Source organism: Lacerta agilis, chromosome 2 (genome assembly GCF_009819535.1).
Source record: "Lacerta agilis isolate rLacAgi1 chromosome 2, rLacAgi1.pri, whole genome shotgun sequence".
In the NCBI taxonomy this organism is placed as follows: Eukaryota; Metazoa; Chordata; class Lepidosauria; order Squamata; family Lacertidae; genus Lacerta; species Lacerta agilis.
The window spans coordinates 16,419,232-16,441,238 of record NC_046313.1 but is presented as its reverse complement, the minus strand read 5'-3'; the positions used below and the strand labels follow the sequence as shown (position 1 = coordinate 16,441,238).

Genomic DNA, 22,007 nt, shown 5'->3' with positions numbered 1-22,007 from the left:
AGGACTGGATTTTAATTCTTTGCAGGTTTCTTTTTCTTTCTTTCTTTTTTTAAAAAAAACCTCTCCCCAGAGGATCGTCCCTTTCCAAAAAAAAATTGAAATCTGACATTGTGTTTTAGATGGTGTGTTACCGCAAAATATTCTCAATGTCAGCTCTGGATTGCTTCTCATGAGGGATCTTTAAAAGTCATTCATTTGCACAGATTGTCTCACTTTCCCCACATACGCATATTTCCCCCTTAATCTTTTTTTCTTTTTCTTCATTGATGATACGAGTTTTCTATTAGAACGCTGAGCATATTGGACATTTTGAAGTGACGCCTTGTTATTGACTAAGATAAAGGAAAGACAGGAAGAGAGGCACACATACACAACATGCAAGCAAGCAAACAGGCAGAGAGACCTCAGCTTTTCTCACCCCACCCCTGCCTCCTAGGAAGAACTCCTTCTACTGGGTCGTGGGTTCGAGCCCCACGTTGGGCAAATAGATTCCTGTATTACAGGAGGTCGGACTAGATGAACCTTGGGACCCCTCCCAACTCTACAATTCTATTATTCTACCAGGAAGTGCTATCACTGCTTCTACAGGAACAAGCAAATAAAGATGCCAAGCAGCTGAGTGATCTTTTTTCCACCTAGCCTTGGAGCTGCATCCAGACAAGCATTATTTGCCACACTAAAATGTTCAAATGTGGTTTAAAAACCACATTTCTTCCCTGTACTGTGGCCTGATCTTTGAAATCCAACACCAATATACACCTGGTGGTCCCTGACGGGTGTTAGATTGTCCTCAACCACGAATTGTGCATTTAGTATGGTGGCATCGGGGTTAGGGAATTCTCTACCTAGTGAAACAAAGCTGGATGAGAGCTTTAGGCACTCATTTCGGCAAGCTTCCTCAGGTACGTTATTTGCTCTTTTTGCCAAGCAAACCTGTTCTGCTCTTCGGCTTCTTCCACGTGTTTTTTTTTCTCTTCCATTTTGTTTCGCTACGTTGTTTTGGTTTCGAGATCTTGTGCACTGCATAGATCAGGCATGGCCAAACTTGGCCCTCCAGCTGTTTTGGGACTACAACTCCCATCACCCCTAGCTAACAGGACCAGTGGTCAGGGATGATGGGAATTGTAGTCTCAAAACAGCTGGAGGGCCAAGTTTGGCCATGCCTGGCATAGATGTATTTTACATGAGTTTTGGGTATAGAATCATAGAATCATAGAGTTGGTAGAGACCACAAGGGCCATCCAGTCCAACCCCCTGTATAGCAATGATTGATTGAATAATATCCACGTTTGTGACTGCAATGCACCTTTCAATCGGGGCTGAGTTCACAATGCAGGATAATAATAATTTATTATTTGTACCCCGCCCATCTGGTGAAGTGAGCTGTTTCAGTTGGCAACATGGGAGGGTGTGTGTTAGATGAAGGCAGGAATTGGTGTCTGAGTGATGCAGTAAGGCTTTCACAAATAAAATGTGATGATCATTCCAGATGAAGGAAACATAGTGTGTGCTCTCTGTGTGCACCATTTGGGCTTCACTTCAGGCAACATAATGTTTTGGGCTGGCACTATTTTTAATGAAAGGACAAATCTGGACTCCTATAGCATTGCCTGCACTATTTGGGTGCCACAACCCCTTGCCTACAACCAGTATTGGAGTGTATGATGAGGCCCAGCTGCCTTCTCAATACTGACCCACCTAGAGGAGGGGTAAGGTGGAACAAGCCAACAGAGAGGTTGGGTCAACTAGGACAGGGGTCCCCAAACTAAGGCCCATGGGGCGGATGCGGCCCAATCACCTTCTAATCCAGCCCACGGATGGTATGGGAATCAGCGTGTTTTTACATGAGTAGAATGTGTGTTTTTATTTAAAATGCATCTCTGGGTTATTTGTGGGGCATAGGAATTCGTTCATTTTTTCTTCTTCAAAATATAGTCCAGCCCACCACAAGGTCTGAGGGATGGTGGACTGACCCATGGCTGAAAAAGGTTGCTGATCCCTGAAGTAGGATATCAGGTTATGCCAAGGATCTTAAAATCACCTCACATCTGGCAGTGAGACTCCCGATACGTCATAAGTCCAATTTTATTATAGCACAGCTGTTATTGATGTGACTGGAGTGTTAAGTCCTCCAATTTCGTGTCTCCCCATGAGAAAATTGCTTTGACTATACTATCCGTATATTAAAAAAACAAAAAACCTCCACAATCACAGAACCCAGCAAGATATTATTTGATTGGTTTTTTTATCTTGGTGCTTCAAAGGAACAGACTAGAGCTGTGTTTCCAACAGTTTGGTGTTTCAAAGGAACGTACTCCAACATTTCGGTAACCAAAGTCTCGCTGACTGAACTGTCATGATTTAAACTTAAGAAGCTACATTTCAGCTCAGCACCTTGATTTTACAGATATGCATAGCTGTTATGTTTCAGAGAGCAGTTCAGCCGGAGGCTGATTTTGCTACCTGCATGAAAGATAGCACATTGGTCAATAGGGCGGGGCGATATCTGGTTTTCAACATTGTGATATATCACCAGCTAAACAGGGAAGTAATAGTACCACTATATTCTGCTCTGGTCAGACCTCACCTGGAATACTGTGTCCAGTTCTGGGCACCACAGTTCAAGAAGAATACTGACAAGCTAGAACGTGTCCAGAGGAGGGCAACCAAAATGGTCAAAGGCCTGGAAACGATGCCTTATGAGGAACAGCTTAGGGAGCTGGGTATGTTTAGCCTGGAGAAGAGAAGGTTAAGGGGTGATATGATAGCCATGTTCAAATATATAAAAGGATGTCATATAGAGGAGGGTGAAAGGTTGTTTTCTGCTGCTCCAGAGAAGCGGACACTGAGCAATGGATTCAAACTACAAGAAAGAAGATTCCACCTAAACATTAGGAAGAACTTCCTGACAGTGAGAGCTGTTTGGCAGTGGAATTTGCTACCAAGGAGTGTGGTGGAGTCTCCTTCTTTGGAGGTCTTTAAGCAGAGGCTTGACAGCCATCTGTCAGGAATGCTTTGATGGTGTTTTCTGCTTGGCAGGGGGTTGGACTGGATGGCCCTTGTGGTCTCTTCCAACTCTATGATTCTATGATTCTAAACTTCACAGTATCACAATGTCTGAACGAAGGATGGAGCTATGGCAGGCTTCATGGTTTTTCCCACATGGTGAATTTTTTCTGGCAACTCCTCCTGTGATGCGCTGGCCCCTTGCATGAGGCAGGGGAGAACTGTGCTGGCAGGAATCAAGAAAACCATTGGCGCGTGTGAGCACACGCACGTGCGCGCACACACACACACGTCATGATTTGAGATATATTGCCAGGTCGACAAAATGACGGGAAGAATCCGAGAACAGCGGGACCAGAAATTCATCAAAGACTGGGCTAAGTTTACTGATTATTGAAAAGACAACTGTAATCAGTTAAATACGTTGACAGGATTACAAGAAGCTTTGTAGATCAATGAAGAAATATTGTTGCAAATATGTAATTATAGTGATTAAGTTGTGCATGATGATTTATAGCAACGATAGATTTAAGACGTATAAATATAAGTAATAGATGTTAGAAAATCATGTGCAGGGTTTGAGGGAAGTCATGGCTTGAAAAAGCCAAAATGTTAAAAGGAAGGATAATGTGATGGATTTAATCAATGTATTTTTATAAAACCAATAAAAAAATGATATGGCAAAAAAAGAGATATATTGCCAGGTCAAAAGTTATGAAACTGATATCACAATATGGACTTCGGACCGGTTTCGGGTGATATATCGCCCAGCCACAGTGAGCAGATTTATTAAAACATGCACCTCACATGTAGATCACATTTTTATATTGCCAGAAGTCTCTTAACCGCCCCACTCCCTACTAACATAAACATTTTTGTCCGCTGTTTTCCAGAGAATGCTATTAATTGCCTTCAGGCAGTTGATGGTGCTACTCACTTGATGAAGTATTTGATTCCATCTGCTGTATAGGCCTCTTCCCATCCGTAAGGGAGACCTAGGTGGATGTCAGGGGGGAAACAACAAAACAAAACAAAACAAAAACACCATTACAAATCTCAGTCAGCACTTTCAAGCATAACATGGATCTACATTTCTGAAGGAATGCCTGTTAAAAATATGCACTCCGATTATGAAAAGCTAGGTATAAATCAATAAATAATAAGTTATTTATTAATTATTACAATATACATTAGATACAATATAGAGGCGCTATGCATTTTAAAAACACAACCTGAAACTAATGAAACAGTATAAAAGCATATAGGGGAGGGGAGCGAAATTGAGGCAGGGGATTCATACACATAAAGCAGGGTCCCAGTCTTATGGGTCAGGGAATGCATGGGCAAAAAGATAAGTCTCTGCAAGACAACTGAAGCAACTGATGTTTGCTGTTTCACAAACGGCAGAGAGAATGGCATTCTGCAGTACAGGGACAATAGGAAAAAGTCCCTGTTTTCAGGTCCCCACCCTGAGAGTCTGTAAGGTATAGTGCGTGAAGTCAAATTTCCCCAGATAATCTAAGAGATCCTACAAGTCTCTACAGGGAAAGGATGTCTGTCAGGTGACCCAGCCCCAAGAAGTGTGTGTGTGTGTGAGAGAGAGAGAGACAGAGAGAGAATCTATAAGTATATTTGAATGATCTCTCTCTCTCTCTCTCTCTCTCTCTCTCTCTCTCTCTCTCTCTGTCTCTGTGTGTGTGTGTCTTTTTCCAGCTGGATCTTGCTGGAGCAGCCTCCGAGACTACATAACACCAGTCTTGAAAGGCCTACATTGGCTCCCAGTATGTTTCCGAGCACAATTCAAAGTGTTGGTGCTGACCTCTAAAGCCCTAAACAGCCTCAGCCCAGTATACCTGAAGGAGTGTCTCCACCCACATCGTTCAGCCCGGATGCTGAGGTCCAGCTCAGAGGGCATTCTGGCAGCTCCATCACTATGAGAAGTGAGGTTACAGGGAACAAGGCACAGGGTCTTCTCAGTAGTGGCGCCTGCCCTGTGGAACACCCTCCCATTGGATGTCAAAGAAATAAACAACTACCTGATGTTTACAAGACATCTGAAGGCAGCCCTGTTTAGGGAAGTTTTTAATGACTGATGTTTTAATGTATTTTTAATTTTTTGTTGGAAGCCGCCCAGGGTGGCTGGGAAAACCCAGCCAGATGGGCGAGGCATAAATAATAAATTAAATAGCACTCACACGCATGTGTTTATACACACACACACACACACCACAATTTGTTTAACAATTGTAAACAGTGCTATTTCTCTAGAAAAAGAGGTGCCGGAACTCACCACAAACTCCTCCCTCATTCTCTTAAAATGGCAATGGCGCCCACCTGAAAGGTGCCGGCAAGTTCTGGCTCAAAAAAAGCCCTTGGTTGTAAACCTGTTCTTTTATGCTTCAGAAAAGTGCCCTTCAAGGTAATTGCATTCAGCAGCCATCAGCACTGTTGTTCTGTCTATGAAGTACCTGATTCGATCCTAGCGACTGTCAATACACAGCCAGAAGCGTGAATTCTGAGAACTGTCTGATTATTAAACGGCCAGGTGTTAACATATATAACTGTGTCATCTAAAATGAGTGGCAAACTTTCACCCCCCCCCCCCCCCAATAATTACAAATCAGACACTTGCTTCTTTCGTAGCTGCCTCTCCAGCCATGACAATATTATCGCGGACTTCTCTTGAGGAATCAAAGATTACGTTTTCCAAAGGTCTCAGAAACAGGTAAGTTTAGGAGCAGGGCTGGGGAACCTGTGGGCCTTCCAGATGTTGTTGGGCTTCTTTTAAATTTTTATTTATTTGGTTTTTCAAATTTAAAATTTACAGTCACATATCCAACTTAAAACATAAAGACAAGATTGCAAGGAATCTCTTGGCAGAGGCGTAGGAAGGTCAGGTGGTAACAGGTGCGGGAAATTTCTTGTCAACCCCCCCATTGACCCTGCAAAAATGGTTTTACGTTATTTCATATTTTCTTACAAAGGAATAATAACAAGTAATAATGATGATGATGATAATAATAATAATAACAACAAACTTTTATTTACATCCCGCCCTCCCCGGCCGAAGTCGGGCTCAGGGTGGCTAACATCAGATACATAACATTGGTATAAAATCAAACAATAATTAAATTACCTCCTAAAAACACCTCAAAATCAAATTAAAGTCTAATTAGACAGCTTTCCACAGGGTTAGGGTTGGGAACAGTAAGTGGGAAATTTCAGCCTTCACGACATAGGAAAACAGCCAAGTAAATAGTATTTTGGTGGAGGAGGGTCAAGATATTAACCGATATGCATAAAATTTCACATATAGCCATATAATCCCTAGTATAGTAAGATAAGACCTTCGGAGCAGGCATTTTTTTTCTAAAAAAGTTTTTTATGAACCGCCATAATAGGGCAGTAATTGTTCCTTGATAATTTGTCACCCCCCTCCATTATGGAACATGGGCAGACCGCCCCCTTGCTACGTCCCTATTTCTTGGACTTCCCTCTTTTCTTCTTCTTTGGCAATTACTCTTAGCCGAGTAAGATTGTCTTCCATAAACACAGCTTTAACAATGAGTCTGTAAGTGACTGTGTAGGCCAATTCTGGATCCACACGTCCTTCCACAGTCAGGACATTGGTTTCTGGGCAGGAGTTGATCACGGTGAGGGTTGGCCAAGCGTGCCTTCCTCTTAGCACGTTTCTCCCTTGCGTCCTGAGTTTGAGTGTCTTCAAAGCCCATGACACCTTTGGTAAAGGCTGTTCTTCAATGGGAGGTCCTATTGTTAATCATTTCCTCCTGCATCTTTTGTGATAATCCAAAATCTTTTACCTCTCCATTGTGTCCAAAATTCATCATTAAACTACAAATGTTATTCCAATCCTACCGGAAGAATCAGAAACCAGGAAGCCCAAAATTTTAATAAGGAATGGGGGGAAATGTATAAATTATCTTTAAAACAATTGTAAACAGTGGAAACCATTAGTAGGATTGGAATAACATTTGTTGTTTAATGGTGAATTTTGGACACAATGGAGATGGACCTGTAAAAGATTTGGGTTATCATAAAAGGTGCAGGAGGAAATGATTAACAATTGGACCCACAAAGGGAAGGAGGGAAGTCCAAGAGATTCTTTGGAATCTTGTTTTAATGTTGTATGTTGGATACGTGATTGTAAAACTTTAATCTGAAAAACCAAATAAATAAATTTATATAAAAAAGGAGATGGAAGCAAACAAGGAGCAAGGAGGAGGGGGAGCAGGCCTGGGGGGGGGGCTTGTTTTGGCCCCCTTCCCGGGGTGTGGGCCCCAGCAGGTATCTGTCGCCAGCTTCTAGTGCCAAACCTGCTCCCTAGGCGAAAGAGTTGGAAACGCAAATTGCAGGCTTCCTCTACAGACAGCATCTAATTTTCTCCTGCACTGAGCGCGAATTTCCTTGTGAAGTGAGGGGAATGTTTCATCGCGCATTTCACGAGCTTACATATTTCAGCCGATGTACACAAACCCAGACCTTGACTCCTTATGAGCCTGCTATTCATTCAACAAAGGGCTGCATTTACAGACTGGAATGCTGGCAACTCACACAAAGCCTGTTGATGGAAAACAACCCTCTTCCCCCCCCCTCCGCTTTGCTTTCAGCTGACTCTCGGAAAGGGGCCCTGAAAGCTTCTGCAGGCTTTTTTTGTGCGCCACAGACTGTTTCCAAAGCGCACAAAGCCACGGAGTTACAAGTGCACAGCTTAATTTGTAGGTCTGCGCCCCAAGTGCTAATTTGAAAAGAAATTCCTCCGTGACAATATTCCAGCCTTGATTGAATTTCTGTCTGGAGAAAGGAGCTTGGTTTCAACTGGGCAATTGACACAGGCTATATATAACCAAGTAACGCAAGCATTTTCAAGGAAAGTTAGCTAAGTGAGAAAGCAAATAGCTGCTTAGGATGAAAACGCGGGAGTGACCAAGCTAATGTATTTTCACTTTTGGGTGCATGCGGCGTGCCCGTTGTCGTGACCCAACAAGAGACCCAACAGAGATCTCTACCTCCCCGTCGGAAAGATAACAGCCAAGCAGAAGCAAGACAAAAGCCACAGATCCAACAGGCGCTCTCTCTTTAAAATAAAAAAGTATGGCAACCAGACCACTTCAGTGTCAAGGGCCACCTTCTCACAACATTCAAAGTTTAACAGGAGCAAGCAAGCGAAGATGCTTTGGCGCCAGGATGGCACCTGATGTCTCTACCATCTGGAGGTGCATGCCTAGGGACGCCTGGATCTTGACTGTTATCGCACACAAGCAACACATCCTGCAGAATTCTACCCGTGATATTTTATCTGCACAATCGGAATGCATTTCAGGAACCAAAAAATTGACTTTCGAGCCGTCTGGCCCAAACATGGCAGCTAGGAAATTCCATTTTGGCAACTGTTAACAAGGGTTTGAGGAGCCATTTGGTGCTTAGCTTATATATTTTGAATTTCTAACACTTTCTTTCCACGCCACCTCTGCGAGACCTAGCACTACACTTTGTGCGGGAGAGACTGGTTCAAGCTGGGGAGAGCTCAGAACGCTTGTGAAGTGCTGCGGACATGGCGAGATTCCTCCTCCCCTGCCAGCAGCACACAGTGGCTGAATGGACTTCGCTGTGTTAGGCTGCAGCAATACATTGCAGGGGGTTGGACCAGATGACCATTGGGGTCCCTTCCAACTCTACAATTCTATGATCTTATGAGAAGTTCCACAAGTTATACCACTCTGCTTGGCCTACTGCCCCTCTGATATTTAGAGTTGTAATTCTCTGGCAGGAAATAAAGATAAAAAGCCCGTAATACTATACTGACTTGGGAAACACACCCCACATGGCATCACTCCATACTATTTCAATAACAATCCATACATCCTGTGGCCATTTTGCACTCCTCTCAAGGATGTGTCGAATGTAGACGTCCTACTCTGCTTACACAATGCTGCCTTGTTACTCCTGCCTGCCCTTCCATCACCCTGTTCACAAATGCACACCCCTCGCTTAGGACCGCAACATGAAGCAGTGACTTGCGTGCCTGAGTTATATGCCATGCCAAGCGCTGAAGATGGCGTTTTCATTTCCCTGCAAACACAACGCTCTTCGACAGAGGCGATTCAGACATTTAGCTCGGACCTGCCAAGCAAATAAGTGACTGCAAAAAAAGGTTCCCCTGTGTTGCAAGTCTCAAGTAGAATATGAAAAAAGGCAACGGGTAGACCAATGTATAGGGTAAAATGTTTCTTGTAATGTCAAATGATATACAGCAAACTTTTATAATGTCAAATAATATGCAACGAAGACATATGATATAATTGTTTATATGTACCGTATATACCCGAGTATAAGCCGACCCGAATATAAACCGAGGCACCTAATTTTCCCACAAAAACCTGGGAAAGCTTATTGACTCGAGTATAAGCCGGTTCACCTTTGCCGCTGTGGAGGAGGAGGAGGAGGAACGAGCAGCCCGAAAGCAACCCTTTGGGCTGCTCCTTCCTCTTCTTCCTTTGCCAAGTTTGCATTTATGCGAGCAGTTCAGGAATGGAACAAGCTGCCTGGGGAGAGTAAAGAACCGCCGTTCTTGTACACTTCTTAAGGAATGGTTGACTGGGGAGAGCGGGTGGCGGCACGAGCGGAGAGAAAGGGCTTCTTTCTCGCCACCCCCACCACCCGCCTCACTCGAGTATAAGCCGAGGGCAGCTTTTTCAGCACAAAAAATGTGCTGAAAAACTAGGCTTATACTCAAGTATATGGTATATGTTTTGTTTTGCTATTCTTTATAGTTATGAACTGAAGAAGACATACCGAAACAGTGTACTTACCCGGAATGCTGTCTTCGTTGCATATTATTTGACATTATAAAAGTTTGCTGTATATCATTTGACATTACAAGAAACATTTTCCCCTATACATTGGTCTACGTGTTGCCTTTTTTCATATTCAAGCAAATAAGTGATGACAGATGGAACGATACAGAAGCACACGTAAGCCTACCCTGACTCTTTCTGCTTTTTCCACACTGTTCCACTGTGAATTGGCAACTTGATGACCAAATTCAGCACCATTTCCTACTATATATCCAAGCCTAGGTGGCAAAGGTCCCTTTCCCCTGAAATATAAGCTTTGCCAGCCCCCTGCTTGAACTTCATTTACCTACCAATGATAGTTATGGTCTCTTAAGCTTGGGATACACACCTGTGGCCTAAATCTGCACACTTGTGTAATAGAGGTCCCCCCCCCATAATTACCTCCATTTATTTATTTATTGCATTTATATACTGCCCTATACCCAGAGGTTTCAGGGCGGTTCTCCATGAATCTCTTCCATCTTTTCCTACATTTTACTAAGGCAGAGGGTTGCCAATGTGGTGGCCCCCAGATTCTGCAGACTCCAACTCTCACCAGTCTTCAGTCAACATGGTCAATGGTCAAGGATTCTGGGAGCTGTAGTCCACTAGCAAGTGGACACACCATGTCAGTTACCTCTCCACTTAGGGAAAAGCTGCAGTAGCTTTTTGCCAGGCTCTTGCATTCACTTCCAGCCATCACTGCAGATGGTGACAGCAGTCATGAAATTAAAAGACGCCTGCTTCTTGGGAGAAAACCAATGACAAACCTAGACAGCATCTTAAAAAGCAGAGACATCACCTTGCCAACAAAGGTCCATATAGTTAAAGCTATGGTTTTCCTAGTAGTGATGTCCATGGAAGTGAGAGCTGGACCATAAAGATGGCTGATCGCCGAAGAATTGATGCTTTTTAATTGTGGTGCCGGAGGAGACTCTTAAGAGTCCCACGGACTGCAAGAAGATCAAACCTATCCATTCTGAAGGAAATCAGCCCTGAGTGCTCACTGGAAGGACAGATCCTGAAACTGAGGCTCCAATACTCTGGCCACCTCATGAGAAGAGAAGACTTCCTGGAAAAGACCCTGATGTTGGGAAAGATTGAGGGCACAAGGAGACGGGGACGACAGAGGACAAGATGGTTGGACAGTGTTCTCGAAGCTACCAACATGAGTTTGACCATACTGTGGGAGGCAGTGGAAGACAGGAGTGCCTGGCATGCTCTGGTCCATGGGGTCACGAAGAGTCAGACACAACTAAACAATAACAAACTGCACTAACTTGAGTTTCTTCCAGAAAACCCTGCAGTCCTTCAGAAGGTTGCTGTGGGTTCCTCAAGGAGACGAATGGGAGCAGGTGGCGCTGTGGTCTAAACCACTGAGCCTCTTTGGCTTGCTGATCAGAAGGTCAGTGGTTCGAATCTGCGTTGACGGGGTGAGCTCCCATTGCTCTGTCCCAGCTCCCGCCAACCCAGCAGTTCGAAAGCACACCAGGGCAAGTAGATAAATAGGCGAGAAGGTAAATGGCATTTCCGTACACTCTGGCACTTGTCACGGTGTCCCTTTGTGCCAGAAGCAGTTTAGTCATGCTGGCCACATGACCTGGAAAGCTGTCTATGGACAAACGCCAGCTCCCTTGGCCTGAAAGCAAGATGAGTGCCACAACCCTGTAGTCACCTGTGACTGGACTTAACCGCCCTGGGGTCTTCTACTTTTTTTTTTTTTTAAACCAAGGGGAAGATCAGGAACTTGCTTACCCTCAAAGGCAGCTTTCCACTCCAACAGGACCCTTCAGTGAAGGCAGTGAATGTCCCGTGTGGGTGTCTGAAGGTGGTTGGTGGTGGATGACAATGAACAGATTGAGGTTTAATCCCAACAAGACAGAAGTACTGTTTCTGGGGGACGGGCAGGTATGGGGGATGCCTGTTCCTGAATGGAGTAACTGTGCCCCTCAAGGACCAGGTGCACAATCTGGGGGTCATTTGGGACTTGCAGTTGTCCATGGAGGTGCAGGTCAATTCTGTGTCTAGGGCAGCTGTCTGCCAGCTTAATCTGGTACACTGGCTGAAGCCCAGCCTTCCTGTGCATGGTCTTGCCAGCGTGGTCCATGCTCTGGTTATCTCCTGCTTGGACAACTGCAATGCACTGTTTGTGGGGATACCTTTGGAACCTACAACTAATCCAGAACGCAGCAGCTAAACTGGGAGGAGAAGAAGGCAATTTTAAGATGGATTCTCTCTTCAAGCAGAGCACTGAGGAGGCCGAGTAATCTGAGTGCGTCCCTGTAACATGCCCTAGAATCAACTTCAAGGCACATGGCAGATGGCTCTTGCAGATGCTTAGTTACATTTTACAAGGAAGTGCTTCCTGGAGGCAGAAAGCTTGAGGACCACAGACTCAGGGGTAATATTAGACATTTCCCCAGAAGTAAGTGCATCCATTAGGTCTCGGTAAATACAGCAGGAATGTATGCACAGTACCTGCTGCAGTGACATGGAAGGTCCTCATTTCAGCACAACTAACGCCCCCTGCCTTCCTGTACAGCAGGAAATGGAGGAATGCAAGCAACCGGCATAGGAAGAGCCCTGGCCTCCTTTCATGCTTAAGAGCTCTACTTGATGGAAGCTGACAACAGCTCCACACAGCATGGAAGCGGCTGGTACAAAGGAGGGTTGGGCTGATCTTTCTTCTTGCTCTCCCCCCATGGAAATGTGAAAGCTAGCAGGTCTTCAGCTTCATTTCCCGCCGAGCGGTGCTAATATCCACAACCTGCGAAGGGAGAAGAGCCCTAGAAATACGAAACTCCAGGGCTCCCTCCCTCCGCCCTTCCCCTACTAGTACTTGTCTTCCACTGAAGTGTGTGCATGCGCCAGATGCCAACTTTCCACTCCAGGAAGCAGAGCTGGTGTTCCATTCTCCCGGCCCAGCTGTGTTATTCTGGGCTACGACTCCTCTTTGACACCCACGTGGAAGACCTGTGACTTGGAGGCGTACGCTTTCCTTCCATCTCCCCACTTGCCTCTGTGCCTGCTCGTTGCGGATCATTTCTAGGAGGAGATGCTGTCTGCTGGAAAGTCGCCCCTTCTGTTCCTTCCTGGCTTGTCACTATTGATTCCATTGCTCTTGGCTGCCTGTCGACTTTCTCGGTTGCATTCCTCCCTTCAATAAAGTGGGTCAGAGCTTGGCACTGAGAAAGTGCGTTTTCTGGGCCTGGTGAGAGACTCTCTAACCCGCCCCCCTCCACCCCAACAGCATATAGACCACATGTCATGCAAACGTCTGTCCATTATGGAGCGAGATGGATTTCTTAGAGCTTACATTAATGAGACAGGGGGTTGTATGAGATAAATTGCACAATCCTATAGATGCCTACTCTAAAGTGAGTTTCTCCCCAGCTTACTCCCAGGTGAGTGGGCACAGGATTGCAGCTACAGTTACAAATATTTCACAAAAGGAAAAGGGAGGTGCTTATCGTATTTTTTGCTCCATAAGACGCACTTTTTTCCTCCTAAAAAGTAAGGGGAGATGTCTGTGCGCCTTATGGAGCGAATGCATGTTCCCAGGGGTGAAAAGCAGACCGTGCTCTCTTTTTTTTAGAAAGAGAGAAGGGGGTGTTGAAAGGAAGCTGCGGAGCAGCTGATCAGCAAGCGATTGGGGAGAGAGATAAGGGAGGCTGGAGGGGGGGGAAGTAAAGACAGCGAACTTGCAAGGAGAGGAGACAGGAATATTAAAAGAAGCAATGAGGAGAGAAATTAGAAGAAAAGGAAAAAATCTGCTCCAGCTAAGAAAGATGCTAAAGCAAACAAGAGGGAAGAGGGTATTGATTGGCAAGAGATTGGGAGAGAGAGGTAAGGGACACCGCCAATAAAGGAGGCTGGAGGGGGGAGGTAAAGAGAGCGAACTTGCAAGGAATAAAGGAGGCTGGCTGGGGGGGGGGTAAAGACAGCGGACTTGCAAGGAGAGGGGACAGGAATACTAAAACAAGCAGCCAAAAAAATCACGCATCCACTGTTTCGTGGGGCTGCAATGGCGCAAAAATGTGGTTACAAAGCACAGGTCCACATGGATCCTCAGGATTTTTGCATTGGGCTACCCCAAACTCACTGCCAAATCACAAATCATATCTGTGGCCATAGCATGAACCACAAAAACCATACATCCACTGTTTCGTTCAGAATATTTTTTGTTCTTTTTTCCTCCTCTAAAAACTAGGTGCGCCTTACAGTCAGGTGCGCCTTATGGAGCGAAAAATATGGTAATTAAAACAATAACCGCCCATTCCTTTGTGAATGGTATTTATTTAGATTAATAGCTCTTCTTATCCCAAAGGGAGCTATGACTCAGTGACAGAGCATTTGATTTGCACACAGAATGGGGTCAATCTCCAATTTAGGGGTAACAGGGGATACAAATGGCCTCCGGACTAAGGGGGTAAAGCAGGCACCCCCAACCTGTGGCCCTCCAGATGTTTTGGCCTACAACTCCCATGATCCCTAGCTAACAGGACCAGTGGTCAGGGATGATGGGAATTGTAGTCCAAAATATCTGGAGAGCTGAAGGTTGGGGATGTCTTGGGGTAAAGGAACACATAGTGTGATGGTACCAGATCATATGCTGCACTCTATTGCATGGCACTGAAGAATGATGAAAGAAAACACAGATCACTAGCAGCAGACTACCACACCAGGCATTATGTATGACACCCACATGCTCAGGTTTGGATTACCGTAACATCTGGCTTTCTCAAACTTGAGTTTCCAGCTGTTGCTGGACTACAACTCCCACCATCCCTAGTTAGCTGGACCAGGTAAAGGTAAAGGTAAAGGACCTTGACAGTTAAGTCCAGTCGCAGACGACTCTGGGGTTGCGGCGCTCATCTCGTTTTACAGGCCGAGGGAGCTGGCGTTTGTCTGCAGACAGTTTATCCAGGTCATGTGGCCAGCATAACTGAGCTGCTTCTGGAGAAACCAGAGCAGCACATGCAAACACCATTTACCTTCCTGCCGGAGTGGTACCTATTTATCTACTTGCGTTTTTGGCATGTTTTCAAACCTAGTTTGGCAGGAGCAGGGACCGAGCAACAGGAGCTCACCCCGTCGCAGGGATTCGAACTGCCGACCTTCTGATCGGGAAGCCCAAGAGGCTCAGTGGTTCAGACCACAGCACCACCCAGGATAATGGGAATTGTAGTCCCCCACAAAAGAGTCAGAGACCTAAGTTTGGGAAACCCTTGAGGTTAAAGTTCTTTGTGTGCACCAAGAAAGCCTGTGGTGATTTTAATTTCAGGCAACTGTTTTTGGTAGCAATTAAAGCAAGGTTTTACAAGGTTTCATTAACCCTGCTTGAAAATCACCATGGGTGCTGGGATATCAAGAATCCTGTTCCACACTTTTCGCAAAAGTGGGCAGCCATTATCTATCTCACAGAAGACATTCTGACCTGTTCCTTTTGTGCAATTCTCACCAAATAACAGCCTTACCTAAGGCATTGATTTGCTTTTGCAGACACCCATTAGCGTTGCTTTTTGTTTCCGCACAGAAAGATTCACACAACTGCTGCTTGAATAATCCCAAGGAAGCACTTTTGAACCTAGTCGTGCCTTGGAAGTCAAACGGAATCCATTCCGGAAGTCTGTCCGACTTCTAAAATGTTCGGAAACCAAAGCGCGGCTTCTGATTGGCTGCAGGAAGCTCCTGCAGCCAATCAGAAGCCGCGGAAGCCCCATCGGACATTCGGCTTCCAAAAATAGTTCGCAAACCGGAACAGTCACTTCTGGGTTTGCGGCGTTTGGGAGCCAAAACGCTCGAGAACTAAGCTGTTTGAAAACCAAAATACGACAGCCCTGGCCCTTCAAATCTGGCTGGAGAAACTCTCGAGGGAGAGGGCCTTGTTGGCAAAAGGAACAGGGCCCTTTTCTGATGTAGCTACAGACCCTTGGAATCTTCCTGAGCAAGAACTGCAAGTGACCTTGTTGACTTCAGAAAATAGGTATCCCACCCAACCCTGTTTTTTTGGGGGGATGGTTATTAGTGTATCCACAGACGGCTGCTCTACACTGATAGGGAAATGTGGGAAAAGGCAAAAAACTTTTTGTGATCTTACAGAGCGGTTTACAGGCCGCATAGCCCACACTGGTTTTACAGCAAAGAGTCTGGGTTTTGAGCGGACATTTCCCCCCACTCAAGTTCATTTCTCCAGAATCTCACATCAGTTTGCAATCTTATATTTTTTTCAAACACCTCATGAAAATTCAGCCGCATGCTGGTGTGAATTTTTCCTAATCTCATACATTTGTACGCCATCTGGCCTAACATGTTTAACAAAGCAATTTCCCCCTAATATAACAACTTTGTGTGTAATTTCCATTAACGCGTGCATTTCAATCCACACTTTACCCTAGTAAATGAATTTTTGCACACATTATTTGGTTGGACAGCTGCGCTGCAAAATTTGGAGAAGCGTCAATTTCAAAGGATGGCCTTGTTTTGGATTTGCATATGGTTTTGGAAAGGGTAAGTGAGGCAGGTTTGCCTATAAAAGCAAGCTGGACCAAATTTCTCCCCTACCCCCAGCTGCAAGTCATACAAAACCCCAGGTACTTCACACTAACAGCAACTCACCATTACAAGATATGGGGAAAAGAGTCGAGATCCAAGCCTGAGAAACAAAATGTGTGCCTGCAAGTTTGCGTGCCTCTCAATTTTTAAGAGAGGCTTCTAGCTCTCTCTCTGCCTAAACAAATATGTATTCCCCTCTTAATAAGGCTGTGCTAAAGGGACATTCCATTCTCTTTTGTCTATGTTGCAAATTCCAGTGGATTGACTTCTTTGTTGTTGCTGCTGGTTTGGAGGAGATGGCGTGTCACAAATGGAGACATCAAGGACACCAAGTCTCGAGTGTTTGATGTTGTTGCCCCAACACCCACATCTCCACATGCCTTATGTTTCAAGACAGCATTGAGGGACAGGAATAGCCTTATGCTCAACCATGTTTTGTGGCTAACATGCATCTCAAAGCCGTATCAGCTCAAGGAGAAAGAACATGAATGCACATTAGTTAACAGTTTCCCCCTTGAAAGTTCTCAGACTCATCTGCCATTACCCTTGCAATGTACGGAGGTACTGCTAATGAAGAACTGTGACTGAGAGGAGCATAAATGTGCTTTTAAAAACGTGTATAAATATTGCCCCTTTAACTTACTGCCCTGAATATTAACAGGGAGGTGTTTGTCTTCCAAGAAAATCACCACCATCACAAACAAGATAATAAAATAAAATGCCGAACTGAAGAGCGGCGTGTCCCAGTCTAACACTAGCCTTTCACAATTTTAAACCAGAGCATCCATTATAGATCTGGACAGTTATTAAAATCAAAAGTGGAGGAAAAACCCAGCTGTGACAATTTTTTAACCTAGGCAGGAGTTTAAAATTGAAAGAAATGAGCACACCCCACAGAACCGAGCAATAAAACACCCTTTCTTGCTCTACGGACGGCACTTACAAACAACTGATTGTACTCAACTGTTGCATTCAACAAGCTGAAACCAACCAGGCTTGTAGCATGTACTTAAAGCTAAGTATGTCAAAAAGCACTCCTGAGTGCACATTTACATGAAGAGAATGTAATTTAAATTAAAGACCATTTTTTCCTTATTCCCAGCTTTTTGCCCACTTGACTGTTATTCTCTGTAGTGACACGGGGGGCTGGGCCAGTAAGCCACAGGGTACTCTGTTGCAAACCCTCCAACTGCCTCTGTCCCATAGTTAATATTATGCAGAAAAGCCAAACCTTCATAACCCAGTGCTAGTTAAACACAATTGGCATCAGATGTCCGTGGATGAACCCTCAACACCAGCCTTCCCCAACCTGACACTGTCCAGATATTGTAGACTACAAGCAGAGAGCCAGTGTGGTGCTGGGGTTAGAGTTCTGGACTAGGACCAGGTAGATCAGGGTTCAAATCCTCGCTTAGACATGAAGCTCACTGGGTGACCTTGGGAGTTGTAGTGTAAAACATCTGGAGGGAACTAGGATGGGAAAGTCTAGAGAAAACATCCATAGTTCAACTTGAATCAGAACTCCCAGTGTCAGGGACTGGGCAGAAGAGGAATGGCGGAGATTGCCTCCCCAGCCTGACCCTTCCAGAGAGAAGAAGACAGTTCAGAATTACAACAGGGGTTTGAGGGAGATCACAGCTCAGAGGAAGATGAGGGGAGAAGCTGGGAAATAATGGGAAAGGAGGAAGATGAAAGAACCAGAGGGGGGACAGCTGATGGACACAGTGTCTTTAGAAAGCATTCCAGACCCCCTCTCTCCCAGAACCCAGAGAGCACCGAAAGTAGCAGAGCAGAGAGCTCAGAGGCAGAAGGCACTTCTCAGCACCCATAGTGATGACGCATGAAGGGAGAGAGGGAAGGGATGGAGACTCACTCGGGGCAATTCCAAGAGGCTGCACTTCCAGGCCTCTCTATGTGAATATTGAATAAAAAGCTATTGGTAATAACTTTCCTTGTCTTTTCCATTCCTGGCAACCTGACACACAGGGGCTTAGACCCACCAAAATTAATTTTAATGCCACAGCTCAGATGTAGGATATGTTGAGCCTCTTGGAGCACATTCACAGTGCCTTCTCTGGGTTATGTGAGTAGCCAGAACAAGCCCACACACAAACCACAGTTCACAAGGCAGAGGATGCTGCATCTCAGCAGGCTTGAAGCTCAGTACCTCTCATTTTAGCAATCAGCCACTGGGGACAACTCTGAGCTTCACTCCTCAGTCTTTTCCATCCCCTTCCGAATTACCCTTCCTAATCGGTCCCTCAGAAATATACTGAAGTCCTCCTGTCACACCCCTTCTTTGTGGCCTAGTGAACCCAGTGAAAGGAACTCGGGATGAGACCTTCCACCAGCTCAGGCATAGGGAACCTTCGGCTCTCAAGATGTTTTGGCCTACAACTCCCATGATCCCTAGCTAACAGGACCAGTGGTCAGGGATGATGGGAATTGTAGTCCAAAACATCTGGAGAGCCGAAGGTTCCCTATGCCTGCACCAGCTGAACTTACTGTGTCCTCCCTCCACTCTGACCAATTGGCCTTGAAGTGACTGAGCTCCATTACAGAAGCATTTTTCTTTTCTAGCAGCTGTATACTGGGGAGTGCTGCCAAACAAAATGATGTGTTCGCCGAGAGACACACAACCGCAGCTAAATGCTACCTCCTTCTCTTTCAGTCATAGAAAGGGGTGGCAAAAAAAGGATCAATAGGTCTTTGAGTTTACTTTGTAACCCAGTTTCCAGACTAAGATTAATGTAGCCCAGTCAAGGGGAAAGAAAATAGTTTATTTGTATTTTAAAAATTGCATATCACGACACAATAATGATGTAGCATCTGTTCTATGGATTTCTTTCCCTATTCAAATTAGACAAGTGCCAACCAAATTGGTATGTTAGTGCCTGTTGATTTTGATTTAGACCAGGGGTCGGCAAACTAAGACCCATGGGCCACAAGTGGCCCACGGGGGTCGTCTAACCGCCCCCGAGCTGCCCCCGAACCGAGCTTCCTGCTCAGCAAGTCCCCACGCGCTGTACTAAACCGACGCAGAAGAGCGCAGGGACTCACTTCCGCGGCGCTGGAAATCGCGTCTGTGCAGATGTAGAAATTTGCGGGTGTGTGCGCTCATGATCAGAGGGATTTCCACTGGAGTGAGCTGGCCCAAGTGAGGTAAACCTTGCCAACCTCCGATTTAGACAAGCCTTTCGGTGGGGGGGCATGTTGCTTGTCGATTTCTGGGATTCAAATATGCATTTTATACTATTTTTTATTGTTGCCTTTTAAATATCTATATATATTGTGGGTTGTTTATTTTTAATAAAGTGATCAATACATTTTGCAAATAAAGGATGAAGTGTGCCCCTCAGACAGGTTGAGTGGGTGGGTGTCAGGAGAACCCCCAAAACAGCTCTATGGGGGAGTGGGCAGATCGTTCTATCAGGCAAGCAGAAATGCATATGCAGATACAGTGGTATACCTCAGTTTTCGAATGTAATCTGTTCCGGAAGACCGAAAGGTTTGAAAACCGAGGTGGAAAGGGTGGTCTGCAATTGCAATGGAGAAAATTGGGGGGGGGGGAGAAACTCAGCAGAAGCCGTTCGACTTCTGAGGCACGTTCGAAAATGGAAGCAATTACTTCCGGGTTTTCGGCGTCTGGGTTCTGAAACGTTTGGGTTCCGAGACGCTTGAAAACCTGAGGTTCCACTGCAGATCTCATTTGCACTACATTCTCTACATTCTCAGGCTCTCTCTCTGTCTCGCTTTAAAAAAAAAAAAAAAAAAGACAAAGAGGAACACATCAAAATTTTGATTGGCACATTCCACTTTGGAATTCATCTGCTTCTTTTGCTTAGTGGAGTAACTTTCCTTTGTAACTTATTATACCACCCGCCCACCTCTGTCATTGTCATTTTCTATTACTCACTGACGCATGTGATTTTAAAATACAAGTTCATATATATATACCGGTATATGCATTTATTGTTAACAAATCCAATTGTGTCATCTAAATTTAGAACGAGGCATACATTGACTATATTTTGCAGCAGTTACAAGGCTGAACCACAGACAAAAATATCTCCGGGTATAGGGCAGTCTATAAATTCAATAAATGAATGAATAAATGAATGAATATCTTGACAACAATCCTTCCAGTGCTTTGCCGACATTGGTGTCTGCCTCAAATCAGGTTTGATCGTTTGGCACCTAAGCCAGTGTTGTCTACTCTGATTGGCAGCAGCTCACCATGGTCTGGGCAGGCAGAGGGTTTTTTCCCCACATCATCTGCTCCCCGAGTCTTAAAAAATGGATATGCCAGGGACTGAACCCGAGACCTTCCACATGTAGTGCACAATATGCTCTGCCATTGAGTGATGGTCCATCCTGGATCAGATCCATCCATCCCAGTTGATCGAGTCTGTTATCTGGCTCCCACCGACCTTCCCTTCCCTTCCCTTCCCTTCCCTTCCCTTCCCTTCCCTTCCCTTCCTACCAACCCTTTCAGCTACTTCCCAGAGGTAGCCCGTTCAGAGATAGCTGGCCCAGTAAAAATCTCTCCCATGAATAGAAAACTTATTCCTTGCTCTACCCTTCAGTAACCAATGAAGGAGTAAATACACAGGGACGTTCTTCTTTCCCCTGAAGTCAAGTACTCTTCCTAGCACTGATGGTCTTTGGAGAATTCTCCAGACTAGGGAGTTCAGCCCGGACACTGAGATCCAGTGCTGAGGGCCTTCTGGCGGTTCCCTCATTGCGAAAAGTTAAGGTTACAGGGAACCAGAAAGAGGGCCTTCTCGGTAGTGGTGCCCGCCCTGTGGAATGCCCTCCCGGCAGATGTCAAGGAAATAAGCAAGTATCCTATTTTTAAAAGAAATCTGAAGGCAGCCCTGTTTAGGGAGGTTTTTAATACTTAATGCTGTATTGTTTTTCATACTCGATTGGGAGCCACCCAGAGTGGCTGGGGAAACTCAAGTCAGATGGGTGGGGTATTAATAATAATAATAATAATAATAATTGTTGTTATTATTATTATTAGAGGTTGGAGTCCAATGACATCAGGAGAGCTGCAGGCTTCCCAGTTCTGCACTAGACATTTATGCATATGTTTTAGACCTCCGAAGCCCTTTCTGGTACATACCCTTCCATCATGTAGACTTTAAAATGTAGATTCTCGGAATGCGAAAACAAAGGACAATAGTTAAGATAAAAAACCTCCGGAATTTGAAGCATGGGAAGCCATTAAACAAAATTAAAATAATAATTCGGTTGATTTGGAACTTTTCTTTTTTTATTTGATAATTGGATAAATAATTTGGAATGTAATTTGGAATGTTTCATGTGATTCTGTTGTATTGGAAACCCTAATAAACATGATTTGGCAAAAAAATAAATAAAATATAGATTCTCTTCTAGAAGAAAAGCTGATAGGACACACTCAGAGAATTCTTCCCAGGAACTGGGCGAATCTGGAAATTTCAGCGTCACATTTTCCTAGTCTTCTGTTCCGTTCTCCACATTTCCACACCGGTTTGTAATCAATCCTCATGAAAATTCATCAGCATTCTAATACAAATTTCTCCCAATAGGCACATTCTTACAAAG

At 44.9% G+C, this 22,007-nt stretch overlaps 1 protein-coding gene across 2 annotated transcripts in view; it reads right to left on the bottom strand.

Annotated features, from left to right (window-relative positions):
* The window catches only part of STXBP4 (syntaxin binding protein 4), a 120,769-nt gene that overhangs the window by 16,049 nt on the left and 82,713 nt on the right, over positions 1-22,007 (bottom strand). For both annotated transcript variants that reach the window (XM_033138725.1, XM_033138726.1), the window contains one exon: positions 3,944-4,001. In XM_033138725.1, coding sequence (XP_032994616.1) covers positions 3,944-4,001 — 58 coding nt within the window. The remainder of the gene's footprint in view (positions 1-3,943; positions 4,002-22,007) is intronic.